At 46.2% G+C, this 25,030-nt stretch overlaps 1 protein-coding gene across 1 annotated transcript in view; it reads right to left on the bottom strand.

The window, feature by feature from the left end:
* Positions 1-6,603: 6,603 nt before the first annotated feature.
* Positions 6,604-25,030, bottom strand: part of LOC139260043 (disco-interacting protein 2 homolog A-like) — a 441,929-nt gene continuing 423,502 nt past the window's right edge. Inside the window, exons 37-38 of the mRNA XM_070876127.1 lie at positions 10,040-10,163; positions 6,604-8,175 (exon numbers count right to left, since the gene is read on the bottom strand). Coding sequence (XP_070732228.1) covers positions 7,923-8,175; positions 10,040-10,163 — 377 coding nt within the window. The 3' untranslated portion in view covers positions 6,604-7,922. The remainder of the gene's footprint in view (positions 8,176-10,039; positions 10,164-25,030) is intronic.

Here is a 25,030-nt window from a genome sequence, read left to right as displayed (position 1 = left end):
GGAGCCCTGTACCCGCAGTTCACTCAGGAGAATGCAGAGAAGATCTGAGGAGTTCATTAATAAGGGTAGACATCTAGAGACTGCATTCCAACAAACACTGCAACCGCAGAAGAGCATTTTACAAACACTGAGTTGGAAAATCTTGTATTAGTAGCTGCCTCTCATGTTCAAATACAAAGTATAGTGTTTGAGATATTTAAATGTGAATGAGGTACATAGCTGTCAGCCAATTCTTTAGTCATACTAACTGAACTATATGTGGTGGCATTTCTGCTTTGACTTTCTCCAATGTGTTGGGAGACTGGAAAATTATGTATAACTTAGATAAGTGCAGTGTTATGCATGTGGGTAAGGTAAATTGCTCAACATTCATACACCCTCCAGAGAAAAGCATTAAACATGGTGGAGAGAGAGACTTGGGCATTCTAGTGCATACATCCTTAAAGGTACACGAGCAATGCCGTGCAGTGATAGCTTGAGCAAATAGGGTGCTGGGGTGTATCCACAGGACAATTGAGTATAAGACGAGGCGTACTGTTTTGTCCTTGTACAAGACCGTCAGGCCGCACTTGGAATACTGTGTTCAGTTTTGGTCTCCTCACATGGTGGGTGATATTGAGGCTCTGGAAAGGGTGCAGAAGAGGGCCACTCGACTAATTCTAAATCTAAAGCATCTTAGTTATCAAGATAGGTTGAGAGAGTTGGGACGCCATACCTTAGAGCAGTGTAGACTTAGCCGGGGGGGGGGGGTCCTGATTGAGGTTTATAAGATAATGAAGGGAATAGACAGTGTTCCACCCGAGTTTATTTCAATTAAATAGATTAGGCAGAACCAGGGGGCAAGCGCTTAAGTTGTCTTGAGGTTAAATGTCAGGGGTGGTTCTTTTCCCAGAGAATAGTAGACCTCTGGAACAAGCTGCCATTTCATGTGGTGGATGCAGACTCACTGAATTCCTTCAAGTAAAAGCTGGATTTGTTTCTGGCTGCGGCAGAGATTAACTCTTATGGAGGTAGCTACTACAGGGAATTCAATGACCAGAGTGATCTCGTAGACTAGTTTTGATAGCCTAGATGGATTGGAGAGGAATTTCCCAGATTTTCTTTTCCCAAATTGGCCTGGGTATTTTATCTGGTTTTTTTTGCCTCTCCCAGGAGATCACATATGTTGTGGGACAGGCTTGATGGACCAGATGGTCTTTACTTGTCTCTCATTTTTCGTATCTTCGTAGTTCCAAATCCTTAAGTCCAGAAAGTTGGAGAAGAGCCTCGAGTTTCTTTAGCATCTGGGACTTTGGACAGAAGAAATTTCTGATCAATGGTCCACTGCACTTCAATGAAGGAACTCTGTCTCAATAAAGTAACAGCTGAATCATAAAATAGATGTTGTAATATAGTCAGTGCAACCTTTCCTGACAGTCTTAAAGCTATTTGATATGGTAGAACATGAAACAGGAGGCAGTAACCAGCATCATCTTAAGAATTCTGGTCTAATGCATGATAGCCAGTATGGTTGTTATTATTGGTCGACTTGTGATCCTCTTGCCTATATTGCATACCTCTGAAATTCTACTTTGGTGGTTCATTTTTCCTTAAGAACATAAGAAATAGGAGCCGGAATAGGCCATTTGGCCCCTCAAGCCTGCTCAGCTATTTACTATCATGGCTGATCTGATCATGGACTCAGCTCCCCTGCCCACTCCCCATAACCCTTTATTCACTTATCGCTCAAAAATCTGTCTATCTCCACCTTAAATATATTCAATGAACCAACCTCTACAGCTCTCTGGGGCAGAGAATTCCACAGATTTACAACCCTCTGAGAAGAAATTCCTCCTCATCTCAGTTTTAAATGGGCGGCCCCTTATTCTGAGACTATGCCCCCTAGTTTTAATTTCCCCTATGAGTGGCAATATCCTCTCTGCAGCCATTTTTTCGAGCCCCCTCATTATCTTATACGTTTCGATAAGATCACCTCTCATTCTTCTGAACTCCAATGAGTATAGACCCAACCTACTCAACCCATCTTCAAAAGTCAACCCCTTCATCTCCAGAATCAACCTAGTGAACCTTCTCTGAACAGCCTCCAATGCAAGTATATCCTTCCTTAAATACAGAGACCAAAACTGTATGCAGTACTCTAGATGTGGCCTCACCAATACCCTGTACAATTGTAGCAGGACTTCTCTGCTTTTATACTCCATCCCCCTTGCAATAAAGGCCAACATTCCATTTGTCTTCCTGATTACTTGCTGTACCTGCATTCTAACTTTGTGTTTCATGCACAAGGACCCCCAGGGGTCCTGTACTGCAACATTTTGCAATTTTTCTCCATTTAAATTATAATTTGCTTGTTTTTTTCCCAAAGTGGATAACCTCACAGTTTCCCACATCATACTCCCATCTGCCAAATTTTTGTCCACTCACTTAGCCTGTCAATATCCCTTTGCAGATTTCTTGTGTCCTTCTCACAATTTGCTCCCCCACTCATCTTTGTATCATCAGCAAACTTGGCTACATGACACTCAGTCCCTTCATCCAAGTCATTAATATAGATTGTAAATAGTTGAGGCCCCAGCACCACTCCCTGTGGCACCCCACTAGTCACTGTTTGTCAACCAGAAAATGACCCATTTATCCTGACACTCTGTTTTCTGTTATCCAATTCTCTATCCATGCTAATATATTACCCCCAACCCCGTGAACTTTTATCTTGTGCAGTAACCTTTTATGTGGCACCTTATCGAATGCCTTCTGGAAATCCAAGTACACCACATCCACTGGTTCCCTCTTATCCACCCCGCTCATTACATCCTCAAACACCAGCAAATTTGTCAAACATGATTTCCCTTTCATAAAACCATGTTGACTCTGCTTGATTGAATCATGCTTTTCCAAATGTCCTCCTACCTTAATAATGGATTCCAGCATTTTCCCCATGACAGATGTTAGGCTAACTGGTTTATAATTTCCTGCTTTCTGTCTGCCTCCTTTTTTTAAAATAGGGACGTTACATTTGCGGTTTTCCAATCCGCCGGGACCTCCCCAGAATCCAGGGAATTTTGGTAGGTTACAACCACTTCATCCACTATCTCTGCAGCCACTTCTTTTAAGATCCTAGGATGCAACCCATCAGGTCCAGGGGATTTGTCCGCCTTTAGTCCCATTATTTTACCGAGTACTGCTTCTTTAGTGATAGTGATTGTATTAAGTTCTTCCCTCCCCATAGCCCCTTGATTATATCCACTATTGGGATGATTTTAGTGTCTTCTACCGTGAAGACCGATACAAAATATTTGTTCAAAGTCTCTGCCATTTCCCTGTTCGCTATTATTAATTCCCCAGTCTCATCCTCTCAGGGACCAACATTTACTTTAGCCACTCTTTCTTTTCATGTACCTGTAGAAAATCTTACTGTTTTTATATTTCGTGCTAGTTTGCTTTCATAATCTATCTTTCCTATTTTTTTTTTAGTCGTTCTTTGCTGGCTTTTAAAAGTTTCCCAATCCTCTGGCCTCCCACTAATCTTAGCCACTTTGTCACTTGCTTTAGACATCCCAAATATTTTGATAGGGTTTGGTGCAGTGCACCAGAACAAGTTGCTCTTCCAAACCTATATCACGTCTATTTTCTCAGTTCCACCGATGCTGCAGTTGAATGTTTGACCTTTTTTTTCCCTATCCACTTGATGTCCCCTCAGGCTCTGTTCCCTCTGCGTAGTAATGATTATCTGCGCTCATGATCCAACCTTATCAACCCTTTTAATGATTCAACTGCCTTCAGATTGCATGCCCTCAGTGGATGCAATGTTCATTCCTTGTGGTGCTATAGGAAAATCACTAACTCCTGATCTCCTGCAAGTCCTTTGACGGAGTGATGGAAATCTTCTTCCATCAATTCTTTGAAATCACAGTCCATACATGTTCTCTCAAGTCTAACATATACCACCTTTATCATTGATGGCTTCAGCTTTCTGTCTCCTTCATCTACTGACTTTCCTGGCCTCACTAATTCCTGTGGTCTGAATTTGATCTCCTACACTTCCTCCATTACTCTTAACTTTCTCGAAAGCCAGTTTGTCCAAGCCCAAAATATTGTTTCTATCTATGAAGTCTAGCATTCCTCGACAAAATACAAAAGCTCATCCCTCAATAGTTAATCCTGCTCTCAATTCTCACCTTCAAACATTCTCTCCATTACCTTTTTATGTTTATTTAATATCATGGGTCCTTTGAACTTTCTTGATCCAAGTGTCATCCTGCTTGCTCTATCTCCTCTTTACATCATCACTCTTCTACTCAACTGTATTTTTTCCAAGGACCTCAAATGTGTAATTCCTTACCTCCCATATTATTTCCTTCCTTTTACAATCTGAAGATTTAAAAGATATAAACGCTGTATCACTTAATTGTGAAATACCAGGTAGCAAGAATTGCTGGTCATTATCAGACAGCACTGAGGGTGGGAAATGGGTAGGGAAAGGGGTAAAAAGACAACAAGGCAGTGGAATTTTCTAGTTCTCAACATACAAGCTACTGAAGTTAAAACCACACCAGTTTTTTGGATGACAAGAGTAAATTTCTGCAGTCTATTCAGGTCCAAAGGGAGAGAAAAACCCGTCAATTCAAGTAGTTCCTGCATTGCTATGATAACATTGCAGTATATCCAACTGAGACACTCCTGCACCATGACTTTTCTGTAGTATTTCTATCCAAGCAGTTTCTGCATAGGTTTCCATGTCGACCGGATTCAATAGGTTGATCAAAACATAATTGGCTTGAACAGTAAGGCAGGCTCAAGTGTCCTGAATACCTGTGAATGGGAACACTGCAATAATCAACTGATGGATACATGGCATTTCAGAGCATGACATTCCTAAATCATGGCCTTTCATTTCTCTCAAAATCAAAATTGCACTTTAGATGGCAGCAGAATTCATAAGTTCTCATTTTGGAATGAGTCAGCAATTTTAAAATACAATAGTTTGCAAAATATCAACCATATTCATTTCTAATTTTTCACTTGCCACCAATTTCCTTTCAAGTGGACTGTGTAGAAGCTTCCTCCAAACTGAGCTCTTTGGCCTAGAAGTTTGGTTGCGCCTGAAAACAGGTGAGCAGGGGTGGTGCATACACTGCACACGCCTCTTCACATGGTCCCAAATAGCATTTTAAATAGTTCTGGGACCTCATTAAAATAACTCTGACATGGAGCCAGTGTTATACTTGCTATTCATTGGCTGCACGCATGTTTGGAGGGCAGGAAATGGGGCAACTGAGCAGCTTGTCAGTGTGCTTGCAAACAATGTTGCAAAGCATGGAGGAGTCCAGCACCAACTTGTGCCAAGGTTTCACACAAAGCATGGAGGAGCTCTGGCAGCTAGGGGCACTGGTGGTCAATGCTGCTTCTCCTCTACATACTGCACTTCTCCATGCCCAGATGGTGGTAAGGGCTGGCACCTCATGATGACTTTGGAGTATGCATTAGACAACCACAAATTTGGATACCAGTTCAGGGCTTTATTGCAAAGCTGCAGTTTGGAAGAAGCTCATAAAAGTTAAGAGCCACGGTGATCTTGACAGCCACAGGCAGTGCTGTCCATGCCTTCGTTTGAGGTTCATGTTGTGGCTCAGGTGACATAGCTCGGTGATAGTCTCTTTTATGAAGTGAAGGTGCCTGAGATTGCTGCTCCGAGAAGTTGCGGTAGAAGTTCTCCCTGAAGACTCTCTGGGGGTTTGCCCTCCTCTTCACTCATCCCAAGCTGCTCCTGCTCTCTCTCCTGTTGCTTCTCCCCCTCATGCTCCAGCCCCAAAAGCTGCCTTACCACCAATGACTACAGTACAACTGTTTTAAAGGCAGTCAAAAATAGTGTAACATCAGTAAAATCATCTTCCCAGAAGTCAGAATTAAGATAAGTTTGCAGAGTTAGAAAACAGGCCAACAAAACATCCAGAAGTTAACCAGCAGTCTTCAAATGACACACCAGCAACTAACCTGTCTGCAGTGGATGAGCACTTTAAATAGTGCAGTTGAAGGGCCCTTCCTGTTTGTTAGCACCACGAGTTGTTGGGTGAGTTTATCAGCGGAGCCCAATATCAAAAAGAGTTTCTACAAGCATAGGACACTTATTTAAATATTTGAATTAGCAATTCATATAGTTCAGTCGCGCGCCCTGGATGCCTACGGAGCAGCTCGATCTAATATGGCGAGCGACACACTACCACATTGGATGCATAGGCACCTAACAGGCACGGGGTCATTGAATTTCTAAGCTTTTATATAGTTTGCAGTTGGCATTTTTAATCTTTTTCCTGATCTGGGAGGAAGTTGTAACATCACATAGTTTAAAGGAAAAAAGGGAAGCTCTGGTTATGTTGCAAATATCACAACATTGTGAAGTGTCATTATTTCATTCATTGTTGACGATTCACTTACTGTAAAACATGCCCATAAAACAGAAAGTGAGGTGTGGTAAGAGTGAAATTGCATTGTTGGGAAAAGCACAGTGAGGGTTTAAGGGGTTCTACTCTACAGAATGAATAAACCAGATGACTGCCCATGAGCTGCTGTCCCATTTGAAAAAAAAAATATTTTGGCAAAATCTGGAAAGGTCTGCAATAATTTTATTTATTTTTGTAATCATCGAGTTGTGTCATGTCTCAAGATCCAGAATGCAAGAAAAGCCAGCCAAGGTATGCAAGTGCATGTCAGCAACATGGTGCAAATTGTAGCAACTGGCAGAAATTGGAGTTTAACAATCAAATAGAAATTTTTTCATTTCACATCAATTCAACTTTCTAAATAAAGCCACTCTAGATTAGAAGCCCCTCTGAAAATCCTTTGCAACAGAAGATCAGTGATCGACTCCCGTGGCACTTCCAGGCCTGGCATTATTCCATAAAATAATGGAAGGAATCAGTTAATGATGGGAGTGCTGCAATAGGATTCCGTGGATGGAATGACAATACTTTATAAATGTATCACAATATGCTCATCATTAAAATGACGGATACTTTTTATTTATTTTTCCTGGAGATATAATGCTCTTTTGTGCAGGTAAGATGGTCTGATTGTGGGTTTCTGTTGCTTAGGCCTAATTATCATGGTTAGCGGCGATCACAACAGTGACATAAGTTGGCAAGATTCTCACTAGCTTTGCAGATCACAATACAATAATGGAAAAGAAATTCCCAAAAGTTCCACTCATAAGCCATTGATGCGACCGTCACAGTTCAACCTAGCACTCGACGTAAACTTTGCCCATGATCGTTTTCTGTTGCTTCTTAACGAGGTGAAAAGTGGATAAGTTTGAAGATGAGCACAACTTTAAAGAGACTGGCCCCCTTAACCTTTGGCTCATCAAACCGTCCCGTCCCATCTGTCCATCCAATTACGTCTGCTCATTAACAGAATAAATAGGCTTTAAAAAGGATTTCCAAATCTATAGCCACATCGAGAAAGTGTGGCAATGCAAACTGCGAAGATGAGCAGGGATTTAAGAAAAATATAACACTGTTGATTCAGACCACAGAACTGATTCGCCTCCCATTCTCACAGGAAGTTTGATGACGCATGATGGAGATATGTCTCTGCTGCTGTGCAGTTTCTAATGTGCTGTGATACAGTGACATTGCTAGAACACTACTTCACATTTAATATGGCACCAGCAGTGGTGTGCTAGGCTAGCCCATCGTCTTTTGATATGACAGGCGTTGGAGCTATGCAGAACACATCATGAGAAATGGCTGACAACAGGTCATACTGGATGTATGGCCTTAATACACACAGCACCAACTCCCAGCAAGGTCTGGCTTTCTTTGTTCTCGTTTTTAGTGCAGCATACAAGATCGATATGGACATTCAGGGCACCGGCGAACACTGTCACTGAGGCAGCAGTAGCAGTAAGTAGTCTCAGAGCATTAGGCTCACATATTATAGGCCACGTAAATGGGATCAAGCTGATCAGCTAAGAAACCATCCCGAAGGTGCATCCGCTGCTTTTCGCCACGCGAGTTGATGGGTATCACCCCAGGGTCCACCACAACTACCACTCCCACAATCAGGTAATGTTCTTCTAAAACAACGTTAGTAACCAAGGCAACCAAGTCCAGTGCTTCCTGCTCAGAACCGTCCAATTCCACCACTACGACAAGCAGGTTGGTCCATGTGAAGACAGCACTGCAGAAGAAACAAAATACAACTATCAGAAAAAGGCAAGAATATAGACTGATAGACAGTACAATGCTCAAGTCCACAGAGTTAAAAGCTAATTATCAACAGCACATTATTAAGGATCTCTTATTTATTATGAATGATTATGAAGATAGCTCCCAGGTTGGTAATTCCTGACTTGAGTTCCTCTCCAATGCAACTCCATCCATTGCCCTCTTCCCCACTACTCAACAACCCCTGCTCCTAATAATTTAGCTCAATGTGCAAGTTAAGCTTCCAGTAGAGTGCATTAACCATCCCCCAACCCTCTGTTTTTAATCTGCTTTTTTTCAACGGCTGGCACCGTGCTCACATTTGATTTCCTGGACTCCTCCGTCACCACGAATATGCTGTTCTGCTGGAGGGACACAATGCCATGATTCTGATTGCTATTCAATCTCTTCAAGTTTAATGTCATTTTTTCCAGCCTATAGTGCTCATCTCATACCTGCTGCAGTTATCTGCTGACTTCTGGACTGTACTCCAGTGCACTTCTCAGCTTTACTCTGCTGCTGTTTTGGGTCCTGAGCATAAATCTGCTTTCTCTTGGGCCAAATTTAATTTCCCGACTGGTTTCTGGCCTTTACTGTGAACTCTACCTTCAGTGTCGCCTGCTACTAAGACGGTATCCTCTATCAGACTGCCTTTAATCCACTACGTGGCCAGCTCCTGTGTGCTCAGTTTCCGTTCCTCTGCTGGGAGTTGTCATTCTGCGCTGAGCTTGCTCTGATCCATTCTTGCTGGTTCCCATCCTGCTTTAGATTCTGCTCCCATGTTGGTGAATGATCTCTGCTTTGCGGTTACCCACTTGCTTCCTGTGGCCACTGACTTGGCACTGAACCACTTATCCTTCAGAGCTCCTCTATCATCCTTCACTATACTGGGTTACACCAGCTCCTCAAGCTCGTGTTCCTGCCCTTGGTTGCTTTTTTGCCATCTAAAGCTGTTCTTCAGATTAGTTCCCAAATCTGCACCAATCTGGTGGATTTACTTTCCACCTCCCTCCAAATTCCTTATCTTCAATCCTTTTGTTCTTTGGTTTTATTCCCACTGCTCCTTACTCTGGTGGCCCAAGGGATCCATTGCTGCAAGCTAACATCTTGAGGCCAAAACGCACCTCCACAAGAGTCCAGGATTAACCTCTGGTGGCTGATGGTCGACTCTCACTGCTCCTCGGTCCTCTGATTCCACTGGACAACCTCCAGTAGTGTTCCCAATGACACTTTGCCCCTCATGGATCCACTAGCCCTTCACAGTAGACTACAAACCTGGATACTGGTTTGTGCATACTCCAAGGTGACTGTCGGCAAATTGACTTCAACCCAACACAGGGCCTCAGACATCAACTATAGACTTTCTCAGTTTCTTTCCAGTCCTCTGTTTACATCCTTGACATGTTTCTCATGACAGTTGCCATGCCTTTGTACCCCGAATTTCTTGTGTCCATTGAGGTATGCATTTTGGTTGCCGTGCCTGCCCCGAACTCAGCTCCTTCTATCTCCTCATTTTCTCCTTTTCTATCTTCATCTCTCCTTCCCTTGTCACCCAATCATGCCACCTTTTACTTCTCCCCTCAATTCTTTCCCAACTACTTTCTCTACCTATCTACTCTCCTGCCACTGCCCCCGCCTTGAATAAGCCCACATGAACCAAAAAGACAAGTGAACACGCATGCTGGATTATTTTTCAAGAAGAACTCAATTCAGCCAGAAACAAGAGTTTTATCCTAAATTACAGGTTAGTGGAACAAGTTTCAAGCTGTTTTTTTCCAATTAACCATTTTGATAGTTTCATTTCTGAATCTGGTTAATTCATAATCTTTATGTCTTACCATTCAGCAATACTCTTGTGTGATCTGAGCACTGAGGTCTCAATATCAATTGGGTGATAACGCATTCCTCTCAACTCGAGAGTCTCATCCAGGGATCCTACCACATACAGGGCATCATGGCGTTCTGTAAGAGATGAGATAAATAGGAGATAAATATCTAGAGCAGGAGTTCTCAAACTTTTTGCTACTGAGGCTCCCCTCTCGTGTTATAAAAATTCCCCGGTACACAGTACAACAATTTTTTCAAGAGTGGATCTCGTCAGCAGAAGATATTTGCAAAGCAAGATCCCACAGCAGAATCGGATAGATCACCATATACGATCTGTACCTAAGCTCCGGGCTATCTCTGCACCTCGTATGACTGATGTCCCTGGGACTTAGACCCAGGACCACGAGCTCCCGGCGACAACGGACAGTTCGATCAGCTGCCTGAGTTGTGCTCTGCTCTGTAAACAGCTGCCACGGACAAGCAGCAGTCAATTGCATAAAGAGTGAAAGTGAAGTCAGCCGAACATTTACCGTCACTCTTTGGTTAATTCTCGGCCCATTACCCCACAAAAACGGACATCAAACCCCGCCGACCTGTTGTTCCACTTACCCTATTTAAACATGGTGGGCAGGAAAACGCGTGGCCTGCCGGGAAAAGAACCAGCTGCCAACTGTTACTCATGAGTCTTGGGGAGGAGGGAGGGCGGTGTCTCCTCTCCTCCAACATTAGCGACGGTGGCACATCAGCTCAACCTTGCATCGATGCACCGAATTAAATTACTTTTTTGGAGATGGGTAATAGAATATATAGCCTTTTTGCGGTCTCATTCTTAGTCTTCTTTTGTATGGTAGCAGCAAAGCAAATTAAATGTCAATATCCAAGTCCGATATCCAGGCCAAAGCTTCCAGTGTAACGGCATGGATATCTTGTAAGCTACCTGCGAATTTCCTCTGAGGGCAATGCTCAATGATGTGCTACAGAGTTTGATTAGGAATGCCACAGTCACATGATGGGGATGCTTTAATCTTCCATCTTCTCTTTTCTTAGGCAGTCCCTCGGAGTTAAGGATGATTTGCTTCCACACTAATACGAGTTCTCAGGTGACTGATGAGACCAATGCAGGATCTACCTTCTCAGTCACAGGTGAAGCAGGTGGTGGTTAAAGGGTTGGGTGGGTGGGGTGCTTGGGTTGTCGTGCGCTCCTCCTGCTGTTTGCGTTTGGCTTCCGTGTGCTCTCGGCGAAGAGGCTCGAGGTGCTCGGCGCCTTCCCGGATGCTTCCCCTTCACTTTGAGCGGTCTTGGGCCAGGGATTCCCAGGTGTTGGTGGGGAGGTTGCACTTTTTCAAGGAGGCTTTGAGTGTGTCCTTGAAGCATTTCCTCTGCCCACCTGTGACTTGCTTGCCATGTTGGAGGTCGGAGTCGAGCGCTTGTTTTGGGAGTCTAGTATCAGGCATGCAAACGATGTGGCCTGTCCATCGGAGCTGATTGAGCATGGTCAATGCTTCGATGCTGGGGATGTTAGCCTGAGCGAGAACACGGACATTGAGGCACCTATCCTGCCAATGGATTTGCCCAGGATTTTGCAGAGGCAGTGTTGGTGGTACTTCTCCAGTGCTTTGAGGTGCTTGCTGTACATAGTCCATGTCTCTGAAGAATATAGGAGGGTGGGTATCACTACTGCTCTGTAGACCGGGTTTGAGATCCTGGTCTTCAAACACTCTCTTCCGAAGGCGACTGAAGGCTGCACTGGCACATTGAAGGCAGTGTTGGACTGAGTCATCGACGTCTGCCCTGGTGAACATTAGGATCCTAAGGTATGGAAAGTGGTCCACGTTGTCCAAAGCCTCGTCATGGATCTTGATAATCGGGGGGCAGTGCTGTGTGGCGGGGCAGGTTGGTAAAGAACCTTTCTCTTACGGATGTTTAATGTATGGCCCATAATCTCATACTCTTCGGTGAAGGTGTTGACGATGGTTTGGAGTTCGATCTCCGAGTGTGCGCAAACGCAAGTGTCATTTGCATACTGTAATTTAACGACAGAGGATGCGACGATCTTGGATCGGGACTGGAGGCGACGGAGGTTGAACAATTTCCCGTTTGTTATGGAGAAGGTGGTAGCATCTACCATGACCAGTTCTGAGGCTGTTTGCGAGGAAGGTTTGATCCTTCAGATTGTACTGTGGGGTCTGTTGTGTATCTGTAAAGCATGCACTCCCATGTTCCGCCACCAGGGAGCGCATTCCCTGAAGTCCCAAGGGATCCCAGCATCCCTTAGGAGCACTGTATATAAGCCGGCCCCCCAAGGCCTGTTCCTCACTCTGGAGTGTCTTAATAAAGACTGAGGTCACTGTTACTTTAACCTCCCTGTGTGCAGTCTCATCTGTTTGGAACACAACAACTGGCGACGAGTATACGAATCCAATGCAAAGATTCAGCAAACTGTGAGCATCCTGGAGAAGTTCTCAGAGGGTGAGGACTGGGAAGCATATGTCGAACTGCTAGACCAGTACTTTGTAGCCAACGAGCTGGATGGAGAAGGAAGCACTGCAAAAAGGAGAGCGGTCCTCCTCACGGTCTGCGGGGCACCGACCTACAGCCTCATGAAGAATCTTCTGGCTCCGGTGAAACCCACAGATAAGTCATATGAAGAGCTGTGTACATTGGTTCGGGAGCATCTTAGCCCGAGGGAGAGCGTGCTGAGGGCGAGGTATTGGTTCTACATGATCTGAAGGTCAGGAAGTGGCGAGCTAAGGTGTCGAGCTAAGATAACGTGCAGGACAATGTGAGTTTGATGGCTACCTGGATCAAATGATCAGTGACTTCTTTGTACTGGGCATTGGCCATGAGACCATCCTACGAAAACTTTTGACTGTAGAGACACCGACCGTCAGTAAGGCCATTGCGATAGCACAGGCGTTTATGTCCACCAGTGATAATACCAAACAAATCTGTCAGCACACAAGTGCTAGCAATGTTCATAAATTAACTGGAACTGTGTTTGCGAGCAGAAATGTACAGGGCAGAACCCACGAGTCTGCAACTGCCAGCAGGCCTCAGGTGACCCAGATGACTCAGAGTCCCCAACAAAGGATGAATGCAAAGCAATTCACACCTTGTTGGCATTGTGGAGGGTTCCATTCAGCCTATTCATGCCGCTTCAAAGAGTATGTTTGTAAGAGCTGTGGAACAATGGGGCACCTCCAATGAGCTTGCAGACGAGCTACAAGCTCTGCAAAACCTGCTAACCACCACGTGGCAGAGGAAGATTGGTCCATGGTGGATCAAAGCAATTTCGTGCCTCAGAGAGAGGAGGCAGATGCTGAAGTACACGGGTTGCACACATTTTCGACAAAATGTCCACCTATAATGCTAAAGGTAAAATTGAATGGCTTACCCATAGCCATGGAACTGGACACTGGCGCTAGCCAATCCATCATGAGTAAAAAGATGTTTGAGAGACTGTGGTGCAAGAAGGCACTCAGACCAGCCCTGAGCCCCATCCACACGAAACTGAGAACGTACATCAAAGAGCTTATCACTGTCCTGGGCATCGCCATGGTCAAGGTCACCTACGAGGGCATGGTGCACGAACTGCCATTCTGGATTGTCCCAGGCGATGGCCCCACACTGCTTGGAAGGAGCTGGCTGGGCAAAACCCGCTGAAATTGGGATGACATCCAAGCACTATTACATGTTGATGAGGCCTCATGGACCCAGGTTCTTAACAAATTTCCTTCTCTTTTTGAGCCAGGCATTGGAAACTTTTCCGGGGCGAAGGAGCGGATCCACTTGGTCCCAGAGGCACGACCCATTCACCAAAAGGCACGAGCGGTACCTCACCACAAGGCTCGAGCAGTACCTCACATGATGAGGGAGAGTGGAAATCGAGCTGGACAGGCTGCAGCGCGAGGGCATCATCTCCCCAGTGGAATTCAGCGAGTGGGCCAGCCCGATTGTTCCAGTACTCAAAAGTGATGGCATGGTCAGGATTTGCAGCGATTATAAAGTAACTATTAATCATTTCTCGCAACAGGACCAATACCCGCTACTAAGGCAGACGACCTGGGTGCGACGCTGGCAGGAGGCAAGACGTTCACCAAGCTCGACCTGACTTCAGCCTACATGACGCAGGAGCTGGAGGAGTCTTCGAAGGGCCTCAACACGCACAAGGGACTGTTCATCTACAACAGATGCCCGTTTGGAATTCAGTCGGCTGCAGCAATCTTCCAGAGAAACATGGAGAGCCTACTCAAATCAGTACCACGCACGGTGGTTTTTCAGGATGACATATTGGTCACGGGTCGGGACACCGTTGAGCACCTAAAAACCTGGAGGAGGTCCTCCAGTGACTGGATCGCGTAGGGCTGCGGCTGAAGAGGTCGAAATGCGTCTTCATGGCAACGGAAGTGGAGTTTTTGGGGAGAAAGATCGCGGCGGACAGCATTCGGCCCACAGACGCCAAGACAGAGGCTATCAGGAACGCGCCCAGGCCACAGAACGTCATGGAGCTGCAGTCATTCCTGGGACTCCTCAGCTATTTTGGTAACTTTCTACCGGGGTTAAGCACCCTCCTTAGAGCTCCTACATGTGTTATTGCATAAAGGTGAGAACTGGGTATGGGGGAAAAAACCAAGTAATTGCTTTTGAGAAAGCCAGAAACATTTTATGCTCCAACAAGCTGCTTGTATTGTATAACCTGTGTAAAAGACTTGTGCTAGCATGTGATGCGTCATCGTATGGAGTCGGGTGTGTATTACAACAAGCTAACATTGCAGGGAAGTTGCAACCCGTCGCCTATGCTTCCAGGAGCTTGTCTAACGCCGAGAGAGCCTACAGCATGATTGAGAAAGAGGCATTAGCGTGTGTTCGGGTAAAGAAAATGCATCAGTACCTGTTTGGCCTCAAATTTGAGCTGGAAACCGATCACAAGCCCCTCATATCTCTATTCGCAGAAAACAAGGGGATAAATACTAATGCCTCAGCCCGCATACAAAGGTGGGCACTCACGCTATCAGCATATAACTATACCATCCGCCACAGGCCAGGCACCGAGAACCGTGCAGATGCTCTCAGTTGGCCACCACGGGGGTGGAAATGGCGCAGCCTGCAAACTAGTTGATGGTGGCGCAGCCCGCAGACTTGCTGATGGTCATGGAAGCGTTTGAAAATGATAAATCACCTGTCACTGCCCGCCAGATTAGGACTTGGACCAGCCAAGATCCTCTGCTGTCCCTAGTAAAAAAAACTGTGTACTGCATGGGAGCTGGGCCAACATCCCCGTTGAAATGCAAGAGCTAATCAAGCCGTTCCAGCGGCGAAAGGACGAGCTGTCCATTCAGGCAGACTGCCTATTGTGGGGTAACCGCGTAGTGCTACCCAAAAAGGGCAAGGAGATGTTCATCTCGGATCTCTACAGCACACACCCGGGTATAGTAATGATGAAAGTGATGGCGAGATGCCACGTGTGGTGGCCCGGTATCGACTCTGACTTAGAGTCCTGTGTACGGCAATACAGCGTGTGTGCTCAGTTGAGCAGCGCGCCCAGAGAGGCACCACTAAGTTTGCGGTCCTGGCCCTCCAGACCATGGTCGAGGATCCATGTCGACTATGCAGGCCCGTTTCTCGGTAAAATGTTCCTGGTGGTGGTGGATGTTTTTTCAAAATGGATTGAATGTGAAATAATGTCGGGAAGCACCGCCACCGCCACCATTGAAAGCCTGAGGGCCATGTTCGCCACCCATGGCCTGCCTGACACACTGGTCAGTGACAACGGGCCATGTTTCACCAGTGCCGAATTTAAAGAATTTATGACCCGCAATGGGATCAAACATGTCACCTCGGCCCCGTTTAAACCAGCCCTCAATGGGCAGGCAGAGCGGGCAGTACAAACAATCAAACAGAGCCTTAAACGAGTCACAGAAGGCTCACTCCAAACCCGCCTGTTCCGAGTACTGCTCAGCTACCGCACGAGACCCCACTCGCTCACAGGGGTGCCCCCGGCTGAGCTGCTCATGAAAAGGACACTTAAAACCAGACTCTTGCTGGTTCACCCCAACCTGCATGATCAGGTAGAGAGCAGGCAGCAGCAACAAAATGTAAACGATGATCACGCCACTGTGTCACGGGAAATTGAACTGAATGACCCTGTGTATGCGCTAAACTATTGACATGGCCCCAAGTGGATCGCGGGCATGGCGATAGCTAAAGAAGGGAGTAGGGTGTTTGTAGTCAAACTAGACAATGGACAAATTTGCAGAAAGCACCTGGACTAAATGAGGCTGCGGTTCACAGACTGCCCTGAACAACCCACAGCAGACACCACCTTTTGAGCCCACAACACACACCCAAAGGATCAACACCACCACCCCGGACCAGGAAATCGAACCCATCACGCCCAACAAGGCCAAGCTCACCCAGCAGCCCTGCAGGGCCAACAACACGCCAGCCCAACGAGGGCACAGCCAACACACCGCAACAGACATTTTACCAAGGCGGTCCACCAGGGAAAGAAAGGCTCCCGACCGCCTCACCTTGTAAATAGTTTTCACTTTGCCTTTGGGGGGGGGGGGGGGGGGGGGGGGTGATGTTGTGTATCTGTAAAACATGCACTCCCATGTTCTGCCACCAGGAAGCTCATCCCCTGAAGTGCCAAGGGATCCCAGCATCACTTGGGAGCACTGTATATAAGCCGGCCCCGAAGGCCTGTTCCTCACTCTGGGGTATCTTAATAAAGACTGAGGTCACTGTTACTTTAACCTCCCGGTGTGCAGTCTCATCTGTGTTTGGAACGCAACAGGGTCCTCCATAAGGAATCCATTCCATGTGTCACAATTTTTCCAAGCATTTTGCCATCAGTGATCAAAGCTGAGGGGAGATCGTTGAAGGATTTCAGCAACAATTCAAAATGTACTTTTAGATTTGAGATGGGTTGGTCGTAGGTTGTTCAAGTTGGCCTGGATCTTGGCTGGTGTAGCGGTTGTATTCTCTGGAGACTGCATATTCGCGGCGTAGGTGTGGTGGTGCGATGTTTGCAAGCATGGGCAGTCAAGGTGTTGGTGTCGATAAAAGTGTACCGGTGATAATTTTCAGAGTAGAATTCAGCTGGACATGAATGGATTTGACATGCGGACTTGATAGCCATGCCGGAGAGCAGTACTGCGCTGTAGAGTACATCAGGGTGAGTGCTGCCGTATGGAGGGTTTGAGCGTCAGCTCCCCATGTGGATCCGGTGAGTTTCTGGATCAAGTTGACCCTACTCTTTTAGTTTCTTCTCAAGGTTCTGGAGAGGTTGTCTATCTAACATGGTGCGATCAAGCATGGCTCCTAAATAGGAGGGTTTTTTGGCATGGTATACCTCTGCACCGCAAAAGGAGACTTTTAAAGCTTGGTTTCCTTGATGAGTGTTGAGGTGGAATCTAGACATGACCGTCTTTTGCGGGTTTGGCCGAAGTCACCATCGGCGAAAGCAGGCCTCCATCCGCTAGCCAGGGTCTCTTTGGTGATGGACCGATTCATGTTTTGCTTGGCCAAGGCAATGTCAACAGTGTATAGGAACTCTTACTAACAAATGGTCATCGGTAGTGATCAGCATCTTTCAAGAAAAAAAATCAATTCTGGAAAGATGCTGATTTGGCAGACCACTCGAGAGGGGGAGCAGCATCGCAAGAGGTGGTCGGCGGGTGAGCAGGACTACAAAGGGCGGCTGGCTGATTGGTGAGTAGTTTTTCTCTTTTCTTTTTCTCATCAGTAGGAATCCTTTGTCATTGTTGCCAAATTAAGTAAATTAACTAATTTAAGGGTTAAGTCATGCCAGTTGAGCACAGCACCGTGCCATGCTCCTCCTGTGCTATGTGGGAAATCAGGGACACTACCAGTGTCCCTGACAACTACATGTGCAACAAGTTTGTCCTGCTGCAGCTCCTGACAGACCGCATTGCGGCACTGCAGCTGCGCATGGATTCACTCTGGAGCATCTGCGATGCTGAGGATGTCGTGAATAGCACGTTTAGTGAGTTGGTCATACCGCAGGCAAAGGTTACAAAGGCAGAGAGGGAATGGGTGACCATCAGGAAAAGCAGTAGAAGGAAGGTAGTGCAGGGGTTCCCTGTGGTCATCCCCCTGCAAAACAGATATACCGTGTTGGGTACTGTTGGTTGGGGGGGGGGGGGTGATTCATCAGGGGAGGGCAGCAGCAGCCATGTTCATGGCACCGTGGGTGGCTCTGCTGCACAGGGGGGCAGGAAAAAGAGTGGGAGAGCTATAGTGATAGGGGGACTATTGTAAGGGGAATAGATAGACGTTTCTGCTATCGCAACCGAGACTCCAGGATGGTATGTTGCCTCCCTGGTGCAAGGGTCAAGGATGTCTCGGAGCGGCTGCAGGACATTTTGGAGGGGGAGGGTTAACAGCCAATTGTCGTGGTGCATATAGGTGCCAACGATATAGGTAAAAAATGGGATGAGGTCCTATAAGCTGCATTTAGGGAGCTAGGAGTTAAATTAAAAAGCAGGACCTCAAAAGTAGTAATCTCAGGATTGCTACCAGTGCCACATGCTAGTCAGAGTAGAAATAGCAGGATAGCTAAGATGAATATGTGGCTTGAGGAGTGGTGCAGGAGGGAGGGATTCAAATTCCTGGGACATTGGATCCGGTTCTGGAGGAGGTGGGACCAGTCCAAACCGGACGGTCTGCACCTGGGCAGGACCGGAACCAATGTCCTAAGGGGAGTGTTTGCTAGCGCTGTTGGGGAGGGGTTAAACTAATATGGCACGGAGATGGGAACCTATGCAGGGAGACAGAGGGAAGTAAAATGGGGGCAGAAACAAAAGATAAAAAGAAGAAAAGTAAAAGTGGAGGGCAGAGAAACCAAAGCAAAAATCAAAAAGGGCCACATTACAGCAAAATTCTAAAGGGACAAAGTGTGTTAAAAAGACAAGCCTGAAGGCTCTGTGCCTCAATGCGAGGACTATTCGTAATAAGGTGGATGAATTAACTGTGCAGGCAGCTATTAATGAATATGATATAATTGGTACTTAAGGAAAGGTAACTTCGATGGTATGAGACGTGAATTGGCTAGGATAGACTGGCAAATGATACTTAAAGGGTTGACAGTGGATAGGCAATGGCAGACATTTATAGATTACATGGATGAACTTCAACAATTGTACATCCCTGTCTGGAGTAAAAATAAAACGGGGAAGGTAGCTCAACCGTGGCGAATAAGGAAAATTAGGGATAGTGTTAAATTCAAGGAAGAGGCATATAAATTGGCCAGAAAAACCAACAAACCAGAGGACTGGGAGAAATTTAGAAGTCAGCAGAGGAGGACAAAGGGTTTAATTAGAAGGGGGAAAATAGAGTATGAGAAGAAGCTTGCAGGGAACATAATAACTGACTGCAAAAGCTTCTATAGATATGTGAAGAGAAAAAGATTAGTGAAGACCAACGTAGGTCCTTTGCAGTCAGAATCAGGTGAATTTATAATAGGGAACAAAGAAATGGCAGACTAATTGAACAAATACTTTCAATCTGTCTGCACTAAGACGGACACAAATAACCTTCTGGAAATACTAGGGGTTCGAGGATCTAACGAAAAGGAGGAACTGAAGGAAATCCTTCTTAGTCAGGAAATTGTGTTAGGGAAATTGATGGTATTGAAGGCCAATAAATCCCCAGGGCCTGATAGGCTGCATCCCAGAGTACTTAAGGAAGTGGCCCGAGAAATAGTGGATGCATTGGTGATCATTTTCCAACATTCTATTGACTCTGGATCAGTTCCTATGGACTGGAGGGTAGCTAATGTAACACCATTTTTTAAAAAAGGAGATAGAGAGAAAATCGACCAATTAGCCTGACATCGGTGCTGGGGAAAATGTTGGAATCAATTATTAAAGATGAAATAGCAGCGCATTTGGAAAGCAGTGACAGGATCGGTCCAAGTCAGCATGGATTTATGAAAGGGAAATCATACTTGACAAATCTTCTAGAATTTTTTGAGGATGCAACTAGTAGAGTGGACAAGGGAGAACCAGTGAATGTGGTGTATTTGGACTTTCAAAAGGCTTTTGACAAGGTCCCACACAAGAGATTGGTGTGCAAAATTAAAGCACATGGTATTGGGGGTAATGTACTGACGTGGATAGAGAATTGGTTGGCAGACAGGAAGCAGAGCATCGGAATAAACGGGTCCTTTTCAGAATGATAGGCAGACTGTTCAGTGCTAGGATCCCAGCTATTTACAATATACATCAATGATTTAGATGAAGGAATTGAATGTAATATCTCCAAGTTTGCAGATGACACTAAGCTGGGTGGCAGTGTGAGATGTGAGGAGGATGCTAAGAGGCTGCAGGGTGACTTAGACAGGTTAGGTGAGTAGGCAAATGCATGGCTGATGCAGTATAATGTGGATAAATGTGAGGTTATCCACTTCGGTGGCAAAAACAGGAAGACAGATTATCTGAATGGTGACAGATTAGGAAAAGGGGAGGTGCAACAAGACCTGGGTGTCATGGTACATCAGTCATTGAAGTTTGGCATGCAGGTACAGCAGGCGGTGAAGGCGGCAAATGGCATGTTGGCCTTCATAGCTAGAGGATTTGAGTATAGGAGCAGGGAAGTCTTACTGCAGTTGTACAGAACCTTGGTGAGGCCACACCGGGAATATTGTGTTCCGTTTTAGTCCCCTAATCTGAGGAAGGACATTCTTGCTATTGAGGGAGTACTGTGAAGGTTCACCAGATTGATTCCCGGGATGGCAGGACTGACATATGAGGAGAGACTGGATCAACTGGGTCTTTATAAATTGGAGTTTAGAAGAATCAGAGGGGATCTCATAGAAACATATAAAATTCTGACGGTTTGGACAGATTAGAGGCAGGAAGAAAGTTCCCATTGCTAGGGAGTTCCAGAACCAGGAGTCACAGTCTAAGAATAAGGGGTAAGCCATTTCGGACTGAGATGAGGAGAAACTTCTTCACTGAGTGGTTAACCTGTGGAATTCTCGACCGCAGAAAGGCCAGTTCGTTAGATATATTCAAAAGGGAGTTAGATATGGCCCTTATGGCCAAAGGGATCAAGGGGTATGAAAAGAAAGCAGGAAAGGAGTACTGAGGTGAATGATCAACCATGACCTTATTGAATGGTGGTGCAGGCTCGAAAGGCCGAATGGCCTACTGCTGCACCTATTTTCAATGTTTCTATGGATTCCGGAGACATGGCTCCAGGGGTAACCAAGGCTGGGAACTCAACATCCAGGTGTATTCAACATTCAGAAAAGATAGACAGAAAGGAAAAGGAGGTGGGGTAGCATTGCTGGTTAAAGAGGAAATTAACGCAATAGTAAGGAAGGACATTAGCTTGGATGATGTGGAATCTGTATGGGTAGAGCTGCGGAACCAAAGGCAGAAAACGATAGTGAGAGTTGTGTACGGGGAGTGGAAGGAGCAGCGTGGTGACGTACCACTCCAGGGAGCAGCATGTGCTGGAGCAGGAGAGCAACGGCAGTGAAAAGGGATGTCACCAAGGTCCAGGTCGGTGATAGGAGCGAGGGCAGGTACATCAGGAGCGGCAAGATCGAGGCGAAGGAGCAGCGGGAGACCGTAGAGGAACGTGATCGGGGCCCAGGAAAGACGCGAGTTCGGGGCCCAGGGGCAGCACGGGCCAGCCTACACTGCGATATGTGTGTGCACTAGGTCCGTGCAGCAGAACAGGTCTCCAGTCGTCTTGGTTAATCCTTGCTACTGGACCAAGACCTAGCTCTGTCAAGCCTGTGTGGTGGCTGGTGTGCAACGGTCACCACGCGTTAAAAAAATCCATGCACAGGTATCGTTCACCCTTCAAGATTTAGTTGAGACCTGGAATTTTAGGTCCATCATTGAAACACCTGTGAACTTTTTGACGTGGAAGCAAGTCATCCTCGGTTCGAGGGACTGCCGATCATGATGTGTACAGACCACCAAACAGTAGTAGTGAGGTTGGGGACAGCATCAAACAAGAAATTAGGGATGCGTGCAATAAAGGTACAGCAGTTATCATGGGCGACTTTAATCTACATATAGATTGGGCTAACCAAACTGATAGCAATACGGTGGAGGAGGATTGCCTGGAGTGTATTAGGGATGGTTTTCTAGATCAATATGTCAAGGAACCAACTAGAGGGCTGGCCATCCGAGACTGGGTGATGTGTAATGAGAAAGGACGAATTAGCAATCTTGCTGTGCGAGGTCCCTTGGAGAAGAGTGACCATAATATGGTAGAATTCTTTATTAAGATGGAGAGTGACACAGTTAATTCAGAGACTAAAGTCCTGAACTTGAGGAAAGGTAACTTCGATGGTATGAGACATGAATTGGCTAGAATAGATTGGCGAATGATACTTAAAGGGTTGACGGTGGATAGGAAATGGCAGACATTTAAATATCACATGGATGAACTTCAACAATTGTACATCCCTGTCAGGAGTAAAATTAAAACGGAAAAGGTGGCTCAACTGTGGCCAACAAGGGAAATTAGGGCTAGTGTTAAATCCAAGGAAGAGGCATATAAATTGGCCAGAAAAAGCAGCAAACCTGAAGACTGGGAGAAATTTAGAATCCAGCAGAGGAGGACAAAGTGTTTAATTAGGAGGGAGAAAATAGAACATGAGAAGAAGCTTGCTGGAAACATAAAAACTGACTGCAAAAGCTTCTATAGGTATGTGAAGAGAAAGATTAGTGAAGACAAACGTAGGTCCCTTGCAGTCTGAATCAGATGAATTTATAATGGGGAACAGAGAAAGGGCAGACCAGTTGAACAAGTACTTTGCTTCTGTCTTCACGAAGGAAGACACGAATAACGTTCCGGAAATACTAGGAGACAGAGGATCTAGCGAGAAAGGGGAGCTAAAGGAAATCCTTATTAGTCAGGAAATTGTGTTAAGGAAATTGATGGGATTGAAGGCCGATAAATCCCCAGGGCCTGATAGTCTGCATCCCAGAGTACTTAAAATAGTGTCCCTAAAATAGTGGATGCATTGGTGATCATTTTCCAACAGTCTATCGACTCTGGATCAGTTCCTATGGACTGGAGGGTAGCTAATGTAACACCATTTTTTAAAAACGGAGGGAGAGAGAAAACGGGCAATTATAGACCGCTTAATCTGACATCGGTAGTGGGGAAAATGTTGGAATCAATTAGTAAAGATGAAATAGCAGCGCATTTGGAAAGCGGTGGCAGAATCGGTCCAAGTCAGCATGGATTTATGAAAGGGAAATCACGTTTGACAAATCTTCTAGAATCATTTGAGGAGATAACTAGTAGAGTGGACAAGGGAGGATGTTGTGTATTTGGACTTTCAAAAAGCTTTTGACAAGGTCGTACACAAGAGATTGTTGTGCAAATTTAAAGCACAATGTATTGACGTGGATAGAGAACTGGTTGGCAGTGACTAGTGGGGTGCCGCAGGGCTCAGTGCTGGGACCCCAGCTATTTACAATATACATCAATGATTTAGATGAAGGAATTGAGTGTAATATCTCCAAGTTTACAGATGACACTAAGCTGGGTGGTGGAGAGAGCTTTGAGGAGGATGCTAAGAAGCTGCAGGGTAACTTGGGCAGGTTAGGTGAGTGGGAAAATGTATGGCAGATGCAGTATAATGTGGATAAATGTGAGGTTATCCACTTTGGGGGCAAAAACACGAAGGCAGAATATTACCTGAATGGTGGCAGATTAGGAAAAGGGGAAGTGCAACGAGACCTGGATGTCATGGTATATCAGTCATTGAAAGTTGGCATGCAGGTACAGCAGGCGATAAATGGGGAAAATGTTGGAATCAATTAGTAAAGATGAAATAGCAGCGCATTTGGAAGTCGAGAGAGGCGGGAGTCGAGAGAGGCAGCGGCCTATAAAAGGCTCAGCAGTCCGGGGAGCGTCGAGAGAGGCAAGAGTCGAGAGAGGCAGCGGCCTATAAAAGGCTCAGCAGTCCGGGGAGTGTCGAGAGAGGCGAGAGGCAGCGGCCTATAAAAGGCTCAGCAGTCCGGGGAGTCGAGAGAGGCGGGAGGCGAGAGAGGCAGCGGCCTATAAAAGGCTCAGCAGTCCGGGGAGTCGAGAGAGGCAGTGGCCTATAAAAGGCTCAGCAGTCCGGGGAGTCGAGAGAGGCGGGAGGCGAGAGAGGCAGCGGCCTATAAAAGGCTCAGCAGTCCGGGGAGTCGAGAGAGGCGGGAGGCGAGAGAGGCAGCGGCCTATAAAAGGCTCAGCAGTCCGGGGAGCGTCGAGAGGGGTGTACTTGTGCAGCTCCAGCTGAGAGAAGTCAAAAAAGAAGTAGAAAGAAATCAAAAGGTGACGTCACAGCCAACGTGGTAAGTGATTGGCTGCTGATTGGTGAGTAGTTTTTCTTTTTCTTTATTAGTCAGTAACTTTTAACATTGTTGTCGGCAATTTAAGTGTATCTAAGGGTTAAGTCATGGCAGGACAGCTCGGTCACGTGATATGCTCCTCCTGTACCATGTGGGAACTCGGGGACAACACCAGTGTCCCTGACGACTACATGTGCGGGAAGTGTGTCCACCTCTGGCTCCTGACGGTCCGCGTTGCGGAGTTGGAGCTGAGGGTGGATTCACTCTGGAGCATCCACGATGCTGAGAATGACGTGAGTATCACGTGTAGCGAGTTGGTCTTACCGCAGGAGAAGGGTCCACAGCCAGCGAGGGAATGGAAGACCAGCAGGAAGAGTAGTGCAAGGAAGGTAGTGCAGGGGTCCCCTGTGGTCATCCCACTGCAAAACAGATACACTGCTTTGAGTGCTGTTGAGGGGGATGACTCATCAGGAGAGGGCAGCAGCAGCCAAGTTCATGGCACCGTGGCTGGCTCTGTTGCACAGGAGGGCAGGAAAAAGAGTGGGCGAGCGATAGTGATAGGGGATTCAATTGTAAGGGGAATAGATAGGCGTTTCTGCGGCCGCAACAGAGACTCCAGGATGGTATGTTGCCTCCCTGGTGCAAGGGTCAAGGATGTCTCGGAGC

The sequence above is a fragment of the Pristiophorus japonicus genome, chromosome 3, assembly GCF_044704955.1.
Source record: "Pristiophorus japonicus isolate sPriJap1 chromosome 3, sPriJap1.hap1, whole genome shotgun sequence".
NCBI classification, from domain to species: Eukaryota; Metazoa; Chordata; class Chondrichthyes; family Pristiophoridae; genus Pristiophorus; species Pristiophorus japonicus.
The sequence above is the reverse complement of the archived record's forward strand: the minus strand, read 5'-3'. Positions and strand labels throughout refer to the sequence as shown.